Source organism: Procambarus clarkii, chromosome 43 (genome assembly GCF_040958095.1).
Source record: "Procambarus clarkii isolate CNS0578487 chromosome 43, FALCON_Pclarkii_2.0, whole genome shotgun sequence".
NCBI classification, from domain to species: domain Eukaryota; kingdom Metazoa; phylum Arthropoda; class Malacostraca; order Decapoda; family Cambaridae; genus Procambarus; species Procambarus clarkii.
The window spans coordinates 35,268,348-35,282,988 of NC_091192.1; the positions used below are offsets into that span (position 1 = coordinate 35,268,348).

General features: G+C 42.3%; 1 protein-coding gene across 2 annotated transcripts in view; it reads left to right on the forward strand.

Moving 5' to 3' along the window:
• LOC123755956 (receptor-type tyrosine-protein phosphatase alpha) overlaps window positions 1–14,641 on the forward strand; it is a 36,424-nt gene that overhangs the window by 97 nt on the left and 21,686 nt on the right. The window contains exons 2-4 of one of the 2 annotated variants that reach the window (XM_069300234.1): window positions 2,385–2,412; window positions 2,775–3,128; window positions 10,807–11,070. In XM_069300234.1, coding sequence (XP_069156335.1) covers window positions 2,385–2,412; window positions 2,775–3,128; window positions 10,807–11,070 — 646 coding nt within the window. The remainder of the gene's footprint in view (window positions 1–2,384; window positions 2,413–2,774; window positions 3,129–10,806; window positions 11,071–14,641) is intronic. The other variant, XM_069300235.1, reaches the window with a different exon arrangement.

Here is a 14,641-nt window from a genome sequence, read left to right on the forward strand (position 1 = left end):
CAGCCTATTATTACTTTAGTATATATTCATAGCATTTTGGTTTTGCAAGTTTTGAGAGTTGAGGTTGAGATGAACATGTGCACAGGCGCACATCATAAGATATATATATCACCACACAGGGCCCTCAAAATCGTGATCACTCTTGTTCAAGAGATCTTAGAGATATGAAAGGGATACAACGGATTTTAAAACTTTACACAACCTAGTCTAGTCTAACCCAAACTAGCCTAATCTAAGCTAACACAGCCTAACCTTAACTAATACACCCAAACCCAACGATACACACGGCTTTGGCAATCAGAAAACAGGGTTTGGCGAACTGTCTAGTACACGACTTGCCCACACCCGGTTGACAGTTCTCACAACCCTTTAGCACAGTATTTTACTGCCTAGACTCATAATTTGAAATCCAGGGTTCAATTCTTGGAGAGACATAAACGATTTTGCACGTTTCCTTTCACATAATGCCTCTGTTCACCTAGTAGTAAGTATGTCTCCACTGTGAATTGAATCTTGAGGAAGACCAATAGTTCGACGTAGTGGGAGCTATAAACCTAAGCACAGCTGTTCCCAACAGCTGAAATTGTGAACATGTAGACAACCGTGAATCTTAAGAACAAGTATCACCACAAGGCAGCCCATCCTCATAAACAAAGGTTAAAGTCCATTCCATGCACCCGACAAACCCCTATTTAATGATAATAATTTATCCACAAGAAGGTACAATGGGTTGGTGAGATTACATAAGATTGGTATTTGTACATTCATGCAAAGCCACTAACACGCATAGCGTATCGGGCAGGTCCTTAATCTAACATATCAGGTAAGATGAAAATGTACATTGTAGCAAGGTTTTATATCAACAAATAACTACAATATAAATTGACAGGTGATTACACCTGGTAAGGATATATGTCTTAAGTACTAATATTGTGGAAGTTGGTAGTACAAGTTACGGTGTGAGTTTGACGAACAAGGTAGGAAACTATGAAGATGAAATTAGGTACTTTTTGGTTTTACTTTTGAACAGGGGGATGGGTTGGGCAATTTTTTAATTCGTCAGGGAGCGAGTTACAAAGACTGGGCTCTTTTATTTGCATGGAGTGTTTGCACCGATTTAGTCTTATTCTGGGGATATCAGAGAGATATTTATTTCTGGTGTGGTGCTCATGGGTTCTATTACACTTATCAAGGAAAAAAAAGTTTCAGATCAAGATTAACATTTAGGATCAAGGTTTTATACATGTAAATAGCACATGAGAATGTGTGGAGTGAGTGTATGTTTAGCATGTTAAGGGACTTAAACAGAGGAACTGTGTGTTGTCTGAAGACAGAGTTTGTTATAGTTTGATAGGAAATGTTTGCTGAGTGATGATAGACTTAAGGTAATTTGCAGTAGTTGAACCCCAGCACAGATACCGTATGTAAGATCGGGATAGATTAGCGCGTAGTATAATGAGAGTAGAGTGGGGAACATAATATCTGAATTTAGAAAGTATATCGACCATTTTTGAGACTTTTTTGGCTGTGTTGTATGTGGGTGCTGAAATTCAGTCTCTTGTGTATGTAAAGTCCAAGGAACTTCCCCCTCACTTTTATTGGTAATGCTAACATTGTCCATCATAAGATGATTCTGATTTGAGGATTTACTAGCAAATAATTACTGTCTCGCCTCCTTTATGAACTGGCGTCACTCTTGCTTGTTTAAGGATATCAGGAAAAGTATGACACTAGAGAATTCTTGAATAGTAAAGCTGTGGGAAGTGCAAGAGCAGGGGCAGCACTCTTATACATCATAGATGGTATTTTATTAATTGGTTGTCCACCCAGCTGATACCTTGCCTGTATAACTTAAAACATCTTTACACCCTCCCGGTCCTCCTCATTTTCATCACACCGTCTACAAACAAAAATATCCCAGAATTCAGGTCTGTCATCTGACCACATGTCTTGCAAGTCAGTATCTGGATATACTTATATATAAACGATTGCTAAAGTATACGGAGTTTGGATGGCACATTTCTTGTCGACCAACTTGGTGATGGTGGTAGAGGGGCTGACTCCCTTAAGGGCCGATCCTGAACCACCCATGACGCTCCCACATTCAATCAGCAGTAAATCTGCAAATTTTAGCGAGACTAGCGTCAGGCGTCTGGCATCCAACCGCAGACAATGTCAGACAATCAGACCTTCTCTTATATAGATATAAATACGTATATTCATAAATATGTTTGTTGCGCATAGTTCAAATAAATATACTTGCATGTTAGTTGCTTAGTTCAACAAATAGAACCAAAGTGTTACATTCACAAATTATTAACAATGTATCGTAGTATTGATCGGAGGAACATGATCGTTATCTGAATGTGTTCTCTGTTTTGCAGGAGGACGCTGTAGAATGTGGGGCCAGAGGTAAGCATGAGTCTCTCTCACACACCACGCGAATAAATGCTAATTTTAAAGGATTTGTCACGTTAACAGTTTATACTCATTGTAGCACATGCATTATAAAATATATTCTTAGTAAAACCAAATAACTTGCTAGATTATGTAATTCCAAGCGATGAGATATTCTCTTGGTAGAAGTCATCTTCTTGACTGGATTACTTGAGTGTGTAGAGTAGATCCTGAGTGTCTTGAGTGTGTAGAGTAGATCCTGAGTGTGTAGAGTAGATCCTGAGTGTCTTGAGTGTGTAGAGTAGATTTTGAGAGGATCTTTACAAGTAGACTGTAGGTATGAGGAGGTAGTGGAGCACTAAGTGTATGTCTCCCAGTTCCAGGACCCCCCACCAACGTGAATGTGACCACCAACTTCCACAGACAACTTGATGTATCATGGTCTAAGCCGGCCTCGTCTGTCATGGAGACGTTTGTCAAGGACTGGATTCTCTCAACGTCGGACACTACCGAAGCTACTATACACGCGTCACTACCATCTGTCGTTGACCAATACTCTGTGTTTTGGACTAATGTCAACAGTAGTTGGGCAAATGACAACACAACTCAACTACAGTACAGCATAAGGAATCTGGCTGACTGCACATTATACCACGTTTTCGTCCGCGCTTGGGAGAACGGTGTGATGGGCCAGCCATCTGCCACCATCCCACAAACCACACTTCTTAATGGTAAGCTTCCTGCTCTCTCTCCTCACTAGGTGATCCACTATTTTTGCTGCTAGTTGGGATTATTCTATACTTTGAAGGGTAACTTACCTGAAACTACAACAGAAGCTTTATTTGTAAGTGATTAAATTAATATAAATCGTTACAGTTGTGGCTGAAGTGAACAGCTGTATGAACACTTGTAGCTGAAGTGAACAGCTGTATGAACACTTGTAGCTGAAGTGAACAGCTACAAGTGTTGTAGCTGAAGTGGACAGGTGTACAAACACTTGTAGTTGAAGTGAACAGCTGTATAAACACTTGTAGCTGAAGTGAACAGGTGTACAGCTGTATAAACACGTGTAGCTGAAGTGAACAGCTGTATTAACACTTGTAGCTGAAGTGTACAGCTGTATAAACACGTGTAGCTGAAGTGAACAGGTGTACAGCTGTATAAACACGTGTAGCTGAAGTGAACAGCTGTATTAACACTTGTAGCTGAAGTGTACAGCTGTATAAACACGTGTAGCTGAAGTGAACAGGTGTACAGCTGTATAAACACGTGTAGCTGAAGTGAACAGCTGTATTAACACTTGTAGCTGAAGTGTACAGCTGTATAAACACGTGTAGCTGAAGTGAACAGCTGTATAAACACGTGTAGCTGAAGTGAACAAGTGTACAGCTGAACAAACACGTGTAGCTGGTAATGATAGCGTGTGAGACATATTGACAGAGTTATAACAAAATTAGTAGAGCAAGAATACAATTTTTTTTATCTTTATTTAATAAAATACAATATAAATCATATACACTATACATAAATTTTACAAGGCAATATAACATTACATATATATAGCATATATGTATATATACATTACATATATATAGCAGTATAATTCTCAGTAAACAAGGGTTTCATATTATCACCGAGCATCAACTTTAAACCCCTAAATGTTATATTTATTGTTCTTTAAATAATTTACAATTTTAGAGATTATATTTACATTAATTTACAGGGGAAATTATTACATTTATATATATTTTATATAATTCTCAGTAAACCAATTTCCCATATCATCACCGAGCATGAGCCGTAAACCCCAAATGTTATACTTGATCCTGTCTCGCAAGAACTTCAGTATTTTGTCTACTGAGTAACCCTCCTGTCTCCCTGTCCACACACAGTAACCCTCCTGTCTCCCTGTCCACACACAGTAACCCTCCTGTCTCCCTGTCCACACACAGTAACCCTCCTGTCTACCTGTCCACACACAGTAACCCTCCTGTCTCCCTGTCCACACACAGTAACCCTCCTGTCTCCCTGTCCACACACAGTAACCCTCCTGTCTCCCTGTCCACACACAGTAACCCTCCTGTCTCCCTGTCCACACACAGTAACCCTCCTGTCTCCCTGTCCACACACAGTAACCCTCCTGTCTCCCTGTCCACACACAGTAACCCTCCTGTCTCCCTGTCCACACACAGTAACCCTCCTGTCTCCCTGTCCACACACAGTAACCCTCCTGTCTACCTGTCCACACACAGTAACCCTCCTGTCTCCCTGTCCACACACAGTAACCCTCCTGTCTACCTGTCCACACACAGTAACCCTCCTGTCTCCCTGTCCACACACAGTAACCCTCCTGTCTACCTGTCCACACACAGTAACCCTCCTGTCTACCTGTCCACACACAGTAACCCTCCTGTCTACCTGTCCACACACAGTAACCCTCCTGTCTACCTGTCCACACACAGTAACCCTCCTGTCTACCTGTCCACACACAGTAACCCTCCTGTCTACCTGTCCACACACAGTAACCCTCCTGTCTACCTGTCCACACACAGTAACCCTCCTGTCTCCCTGTCCACACACAGTAACCCTCCTGTCTCCCTGTCCACACACAGTAACCCTCCTGTCTCCCTGTCCACACACAGTAACCCTCCTGTCTACCTGTCCACACACAGTAACCCTCCTGTCTACCTGTCCACACACAGTAACCCTCCTGTCTACCTGTCCACACACAGTAACCCTCCTGTCTACCTGTCCACACACAGTAACCCTCCTGTCTCCCTGTCCACACACAGTAACCCTCCTGTCTCCCTGTCCACACACAGTAACCCTCCTGTCTACCTGTCCGCACACAGTAACCCTCCTGTCTCCCTGTCCACACACAGTAACCCTCCTGTCTACCTGTCCACACACAGTAACCCTCCTGTCTCCCTGTCCACACACAGTAACCCTCCTGTCTCCCTGTCCACACACAGTAACCCTCCTGTCTACCTGTCCACACACAGTAACCCTCCTGTCTCCCTGTCCACACACAGTAACCCTCCTGTCTACCTGTCCACACACAGTAACCCTCCTGTCTCCCTGTCCACACACAGTAACCCTCCTGTCTCCCTGTCCACACACAGTAACCCTCCTGTCTACCTGTCCACACACAGTAACCCTCCTGTCTACCTGTCCACACACAGTAACCCTCCTGTCTACCTGTCCACACACAGTAACCCTCCTGTCTCCCTGTCCACACACAGTAACCCTCCTGTCTCCCTGTCCACACACAGTAACCCTCCTGTCTACCTGTCCACACACAGTAACCCTCCTGTCTACCTGTCCACACACAGTAACCCTCCTGTCTACCTGTCCACACACAGTAACCCGCCTGTCTACCTGTCCACACACAGTAACCCTCCTGCCTACCTGTCCACACACAGTAACCCTCCTGTCTACCTGTCCACACACAGTAACCCTCCTGTCTCCCTGTCCACACACAGTAACCCTCCTGTCTCCCTGTCCACACACAGTAACCCTCCTGTCTCCCTGTCCACACACAGTAACCCTCCTGTCTCCCTGTCCACACACAGTAACCCTCCTGTCTCCCTGTCCACACACAGTAACCCTCCTGTCTACCTGTCCACACACAGTAACCCTCCTGTCTACCTGTCCACACACAGTAACCCTCCTGCCTACCTGTCCACACACAGTAACCCTCCTGTCTACCTGTCCACACACAGTAACCCTCCTGTCTCCCTGTCCACACACAGTAACCCTCCTGTCTCCCTGTCCACACACAGTAACCCTCCTGTCTCCCTGTCCACACACAGTAACCCTCCTGTCTCCCTGTCCACACACAGTAACCCTCCTGTCTACCTGTCCACACACAGTAACCCTCCTGTCTACCTGTCCACACACAGTAACCCTCCTGCCTACCTGTCCACACACAGTAACCCTCCTGTCTACCTGTCCACACACAGTAACCCTCCTGTCTCCCTGTCCACACACAGTAACCCTCCTGTCTCCCTGTCCACACACAGTAACCCTCCTGTCTCCCTGTCCACACACAGTAACCCTCCTGTCTCCCTGTCCACACACAGTAACCCTCCTGTCTCCCTGTCCACACACAGTAACCCTCCTGTCTCCCTGTCCACACACAGTAACCCTCCTGTCTACCTGTCCACACACAGTAACCCTCCTGTCTCCCTGTCCACACACAGTAACCCTCCTGTCTCCCTGTCCACACACAGTAACCCTCCTGTCTACCTGTCCACACACAGTAACCCTCCTGCCTACCTGTCCACACACAGTAACCCTCCTGTCTACCTGTCCACACACAGTAACCCTCCTGTCTACCTGTCCACACACAGTAACCCTCCTGTCTACCTGTCCACACACAGTAACCCTCCTGTCTACCTGTCCACACACAGTAACCCTCCTGTCTACCTGTCCACACACAGTAACCCTCCTGTCTACCTGTCCACACACAGTAACCCTCCTGCCTGCCTATCCCCACACAGTAACCCTCCTGCCTGACTATCCAGACACAGTAACCCTCCAGCCTGCCTATCCACACACAGTAACCCTCCTGCCTGACTATCCACACACAGTAACCCTCCTGCCTGCCTATCCACACACAGTAACCCTCCTGCCTGACTATCCACACACAGTAACCCTCCAGCCTGCCTATCCACACACAGTAACCCTCCAGCCTGACTATCCACACACAGTAACCCTCCAGCCTGCCTATCCACACACAGTAACCCTCCAGCCTGACTATCCACACACAGTAACCCTCCAGCCTGCCTATCCACACACAGTAACCCTCCAGCCTGACTATCCACACACAGTAACCCTCCAGCCTGACTATCCACACACAGTAACCCTCCAGCCTGCCTATCCACACACAGTAACCCTCCTGCCTGCCTATCCACACACAGTAACCCTGCTGCCTGCCTATCCACACACAGTAACCCTCCTGCTTGCCTATCCACACACAGTAACCCTGCTGCCTGACTATCCACACACAGTAACCCTCCTGCCTGCCTATCCACACACAGTAACCCTCCTGCCTGCCTATCCACACACAGTAACCCTCCTGCCTGCCTATCCACACACAGTAACCCTGCTGCCTGCCTATCCACACACAGTAACCCTGCTGCCTGACTATCCACACACAGTAACCCTCCTGCCTGCCTATCCACACACAGTAACCCTGCTGCCTGACTATCCACACACAGTAACCCTCCTGCCTGACTATCCACACAAAGTAACCCTGCTGCCTGCCTATCCACACACAGTAACCCTGCTGCCTGCCTATCCACACACAGTAACCCTCCTGCCTGTCTATCCACAAACAAAATGTAATCAGAAAGTAGCATAATTATTGTATTCTTAATTTTCTTGCATTTTATGTCAATATGAAACATTAAAAACCTCATTAACTCCACTATAATACTTGGTCCACATAAAGCTTTAAGAGTGTCTCTAATCCAGTTTACAAGAACAACTTTCTGCTTACAGAAATAAAATATATGCATATTATTCTCAATTACAGTACATTGGTCACACCTGTTGTTGTCCTTAATGCCCCAACACCAACAACCTATCATTAGTAGGAAGGGTCTCATGAATGTAGCGATACAACAGCTCACGTTGTCTTGGGGCAATACATTTAACATGAAGGTTTGCCCATATTACTTGTCAGCTAAAGAGTGGATATGCCTCCTCTATTCCAGGAACTATATTTGGTAGTGTAACATCATACACTTGTTTACTGTTCATCATTAACAAACCTTCAATATTGCAAATCCGCCAGAGAACATCAATTGTATATGAATAAATGTGCGGTGAAATAAAGGCAAGGTCAGTATACTCTGGCATATGTATCAAGGTCAGTATACTCTGACATATGTATCAAGTGCTAACACATAATTTACAAAAGTAATGTCCTATCGCATTTACACTATTCCTCTGCATTTTCTCCTTTCTAAATAAAGATAACACATAAGATTGCCAATGACTTATGGTACACAAATAGAGAGAAAGATTTGGGGGTTGATATCACGCCAAACCTGTTCCCAGAGGCCCACATCAAAAGAATATCATCAGCGGCATATGCTAGACTGGCCAACATAAGAACTCCCTTTAGAAACTTGTGTAAGGAATCTTTCAGAACCCTGTATACCACGTACGTAAGACCAATCCTGGAGTATGCAGCTCCAGCCTGGAGTCCCTACCTAGTTAAACACAAGACAAAGCTAGAGAAGATTCAGCGGTATGCCACCAGGCTCGTCCCGGAACTGAGAAGAATGAGCTACGAGGAAAGGCTAAAGGAGCTGAACCTCACGTCCCTGGAAAACAGAAGAGTAAGGGGAGACATGATAACCACCTACAAAATTCTCAGGGGAATTGACAGGGTGGACAAAGACAAACTCTTCAGCACGGGTGGAACACGAACAAGGGGACACAGGTGGAAACTTAGTACCCAGATGAGCCACAGAGACGTTAGAAAGAATTTTTTCAGTGTCAGAGTAGTTAATAAATGGAATGCTTTAGGCAGTGATGTGGTGGAGGCTGAGTCCATACACAGTTTCAAATGTAGATATGATAGAGCCCAATAGGCTCAGGAATCTGTACATCTGTTGATTGATAGTTGAGAGGCGGGACCAAAGAGCCAAAGCTCAACCCCCGCAAGCGCAATTAGGTAAGTACAATTAGGTAAGTACATTCAGTATTCCTATTCCACCGTTTTTCTTACCTTTACATAGAGTAGTCCGTTTAGTTGGTTGGTGTCTACCATACCATACATATCAAAAATAGTTTTGTCGATCTCCATAGCACTTTTCTTGTCAATTGGAAACCTGTGAGACAAATACCACACTTTAGACAAAATTTTGCAATTGATTATTACAGCCTTCTGAAACAAGGTTAATATCCTATTTGACAACATATTCGTAGCTACTATTATATTCCCACATAGAACTTGCCAATTCGTAACCAATGTTGTTCCATATGTTTTACACCATCAAATCCCAAGAGCTTTAATAGACTCCACTACCTTGAACCATGAACCTGTCCAGGTAACCTTATTACGCCAACTGCCAAGCCCCATCATACACGTTTTGTTCTTGTTAATAACAGCACCTGTCGCTCGTTCAAAGTTGTCTAACTCATTCTGAACATTCACCACTGAGTCTTCTGTCGACACAAAAATAGTTGTATCGTCTGCATAACCAACAACAGGAAGTGTCATAGCATTAGGAAGACGAGGTGGAACAATAAAGTCATTGCTGTTTATTGCCAAGTACAGTGGCTCTTGAAATATAACATACACAATCATTGAAAGGGGACATCCCTGACGTACAGATCGTTCAACTGAAAAAGGTTTACTTAAGACTCCATTGATACAGACGCTGCTCCGACACTCTTTATAAAGCATACGGATCCAATCAATAAATTCTTGTGCCACTCCCACCCTATCCAATATGTCTAATACAAACTGAACATCAACACAGTCAAAAGCTTTCGACCAGTCCAGGCTTATCATGGAGGAAGGAACAAATACAATGTGAAAGATAACTAGCATCAAAATTGACAACATAAAGATATTATTATTGGAAATTATTATACATAAAGTTGTGCAGCCTGATCAAGCCAGCTGTAATGTCTTCACACGTGAGGGTTTTGGTGTAAGGGGCCTTCTGACAGCCAGATTTTGCCACTCCGTCAAAAATACAACTGTTTTGCCTAACCAGAAATTCACAAACCCAAGCAACCCGACTAACCTATCGAGGCCAATGCCTAGAATAACGTCAATATTACGATGCTTTCAAGTGTCTAATACATCACAGTTTTAACGAATTTGTCAATTTCGTTAAAAAAGGTGAAATATTAGATGATGGGAATGGGAGTTTACCTTAAAAGTCAAATGTTTAGAAATGCAGCTGTGCTCACCAGACCAGCTGTGTTCACCAGACCAGCTGTGTTCACCAGACCAGCTGTGTTCACCAGACCAGCTGTGTTCACCAGACCAGCTGTGTTCACCAGACCAGCTGTGCTCACCAGACCAGCTGTGTTCACCAGACCAGCAGTGTTCACCAGACCAGCTGTGCTCACCAGACCAGCTGTGTTCACCAGACCAGCTGTGTTCACCAGACCAGCTGTGCTCACCAGACCAGCTGTGTTCACCAGACCAGCTGTGTTCACCAGACCATCTGTGCTCACCAGACCAGCTGCATGATCCGCCTGGGTAACCTGTTTAGCGACCCATCCATTATTACTGCTCTTCCATATTAATATAAATTATCTTAACTTTAGGACTCAAGAGTCTTATGACTTCCAGCAAGTACTAAACTTCTTATTTTTTATATCAAGTTGATCTTTTTTGTTTCGCTTTGTTAAATTGCATTCATCTCTATGTTTCAGATGCCGAAAACCTTGTCATGACTCAATCTGGAAGTGACGTGACAGTGAGTTGGACGTGGGAGCCGCCTGGTACATGTGGAGAACCGGTTGTGTTCAATGTGTCTTGGAATGGAAGTAATAGCTATGCCGTTGTTACTGAGACTGAGTACACCATTACAGGTGTAATAGTTGAAGAGGGGTTCATGGTGTGTGTGTTAACCTCTTGTAGTAACTGCACAAGTCAACTGACCTGCGTGAAAGATTTTCAATCTCCAAAAAATTCAGGTATTGCATTTTAACCCGCTTCAAACACTTCAGGTATTGTATTTTTACTCCAGTTACGTTCCACAAAATTTTGTTGTATTTCAAGTTCAGGCAAGTTGGGTGTCCAGGATACAGATACATCACGAATTTATCCGGTGTACTATTTTTAATATCTTAATTTCTTTCATGTTTCCATTATATATCTCAAAATATATATATATATATATTTTTGCACCCATGAGAGAGAATGTCAGTTTATCTGTCTGTCCAAAGTTGGAGGCCCAGACGCTTGAGTCTAGCCTCTCTCAACAACCCGTCCTCTTAAAAACAACGTCACTTTTGGCTCGTATGCGCACTATGGCCAAATTTGGACGTAATTTGAAATGAAATCCACTCACAAAAGTGACGTTCTGTTCCGTTTTCTATTTGAGTCGTCCGGCGTACGCGCAGAGGTTATAAGAGGACACTTTAAATTAACGTTTTTCATAACGTTTTGAAACTTTATGAGAATTTCCTGCCCACCTAACCTATCAGAGGACCCTTAACTTACTGTTGTTGAAAAAAAATCCCAAATTTATTTTCATTTTTTTTTTCATTTTCAAATTACGTCCAAATTCGGCCATACTGGCAAACGGCCAAAAGCGACGTTCTTTTTAAGAGGACAGGTTGCTCTCAAATAGACAGGGGAAATGGTCTGGGGTGCGGGACGGACATAGGCAGGTAGGGTCAGGCTTAAGTTAAATGTTTTAAGGAATATTAGCAATAATAAACACACCCCCTAGGCCATTTTCAAAGAGTGTTTGATGGAGTCAGTTGTGAAATATGGCGTGTGATTAACGTGAAGTTGCTACTGAAAAGAAGCAACTTCAAAGAAGGAGAAGATAACATCTCAGAGCATCTGAGAGCCATTCATTTGTTTCAGTCTTTCTTAAGGTGCGATGCGGGGGAGGGGGGGAAAGGACGAAGAGATAGGTAGATAGAGAGATAACTAGATAGATAACTAGGTAGATAGAGATAGATCTTTAGAAACGTCCATGTATATTACGCCTACTGGAAGCTGTTTGTCTCCAAAAATGTAAGCAAAAGTAAAGCAGGATATATTTTTGATAAAACTATGTTGAGTTGATGTTACTATATTAAGCATTGTGAGATGGTAAGTGATTCTCTCACTTAGGATTTTCTCCGTAAGCTTGCAAATATATGAGGTTAGGCTGATCGGCCGGTAATTTTCTGCTGAGCTTTTTCTGCCTTTTTTTCAAAACAGAGTGACATTTGCATATTTTCAATCTAGGAGGCACTAGATGGGAAATATACAAATTCGCAGAAACCCCCCCCCCCCTGGTCCAGAGATTTTCTGAATAAGAGTTTCAGTGGATGACAGTTTCTGTATCAGCTCCTTTATAACTTTAGATTAAATTTCATCCACACCTGGGCCTTTTGAGTCCTTTACTGTGTCAGTGCTCTTATTAATTGTTTCGCACATAATGGGAATATCCCTTAATTCTTTCTCTTCTAATCTTTTAGTCTTTCTAATCTTCAAGTGTTCTAGTCTTGTCTTCCACTCTTTTTAGTACGAACACTGATGTAAATATTAATTCACAGTGTTGGCTGCCTTTTTATTCTCATCGTCAATTGTAACTTTGTTCGTCTCATCTTTTAATGGTCTTAACGAGTCTTTATCTTAGTTTTTCTTCTTTTATATCATAAAGACTTCGTATCTTTATGTTCTCAGCACATTTTCGTTCATAGTTCATTTTGGCTAATCTGATTTCCTGAGTGGCAGAATTTACTACCTTCTGTATATTACATTCAATGTGATTCCTGATGGATAATACTTCTTCCACTGGTTTTATAACATTAAGGTTCTTTTTTTATTGGTCTGTGTAGCCTAACGATCAACATAACATCATGATGTTAATATTTTATATTTTAGCAAGTAATGCACCAAGTACATTATTCAAAGTACCAAATTGCCTAAATAGTATTTCAAATCAAAGCGTCAAACGCCAAATAATTTATTTATTTATTTATTTATTTATTTATTCATTCATATTCAAGAAAGTACACCTGGTTGAGAAAGCACATACACTGGTAGTTGTTACAGTCGTGCAAAGTCGGCTAACAATAAATGTGTTAATAAGTACATTGTAGCAGAATATTATTTCAACATGATGGCTACATTATAAATAGATAGAATAGATTATGGTGATGAAGTTGCATGTCTCAAGCACTAGGCTGCGTTAGTGGGTAGCACAAGATACAATGTGAGTATGGAGCACAAGGTGGGAACTATTAGGATGAATTTAAGTACTTTTCGGCTTTATTATTGAATAAACTATAGGTTGGAATTTTGCTTTTAATTCATTAGGGAGTGAGTTCTGTGTTCTGGGTCATCACTTACATATATTAACAAATCAGGAACAATTGGGGGACCTTTGACAAGCCACTGGCTTACTGTCCCCGTCTAGGCCACTAGAGAAATGGTAAAGGTAACATCCAGGGAAGGACCGGGAGACGATATACTCCCTCATATTTATTTATTTATTTATTTATTTATATACAAGAAGTGGTACATTGGGTTTGTGAGAATACATAGCACAGTATTTACAATCTTGTAAAGCCACTACTACGCACAGCGTTTCGGGCAGTTCCTTAAACTAACAGATAATTTTAAGTAGGTAAATTCTAGCAGAATTAATAAAATGATAACAGATACATTGCAAGAAAAAAATGAGATGAGAGAGATTAGTAAGTATATTAAACCACATTGGTATATTAAAGCTCTGATTGATTACATTGACAGCTTGATTGAATTTAAACAAGATTAAGACACCATACAGCAAATTTATAGCACATATAAGAAGACAGCAATGATCACAATGGTAAAGATGTTCGGATTGGGTACATAAAGATTGGGAGATTGGGTAGCAATACATACAGTGTAATTTTAAAGCAAAAGGTAAAAAACTATGAAGATGAAATTAGGTACTTTTTAGTTTTGTTTTTGAATGACGCAAAAGTTTGACAGTTTTTCAATTCATTAGGGAGTGAGTTCCATAGACTGGGTCCCTTTATTTGCATAGAGTGTTTACACAGATTAAGTTTGACTCTGGGGATATCAAAGAGATATTTATTTCTGGTGTGGTGATAATGGGTCCTATTACATCTGTCCAGGGAGAGTTTCAGAGCAGGATTTGCATTTAAGAACAGGGTTTTGTAAATGTAATTGACACAAGAGAATTTGTGGAGTGAGATTATGTTTAGCATGTTTAGGGAGTTAAACAAGGGGGCTTTGTGTTGTCTGAAAGCAGAATTTGTTATTATTCTGATAGCAGATTTTTGCTGGGTAATGATGGACTTGAGGTGGTTTGCAGTGGTTGAACCCCATGCACAGATACCATAATTAAGATAGGGATAGATTAGTGCATAATATAGAGAGATGAGAGCAGAGTTAGGTACATAATATCTGATTTTGGAGAGTATACCAACTGTTTTAGAGACTTTCTTAGTTATGTGTTGTATGTGGGTGCTGAAGTTGAGTCTCTTGTCTAGGAATAGGCCAAGAAACTTTCCATCATTTTTATTGCTAATG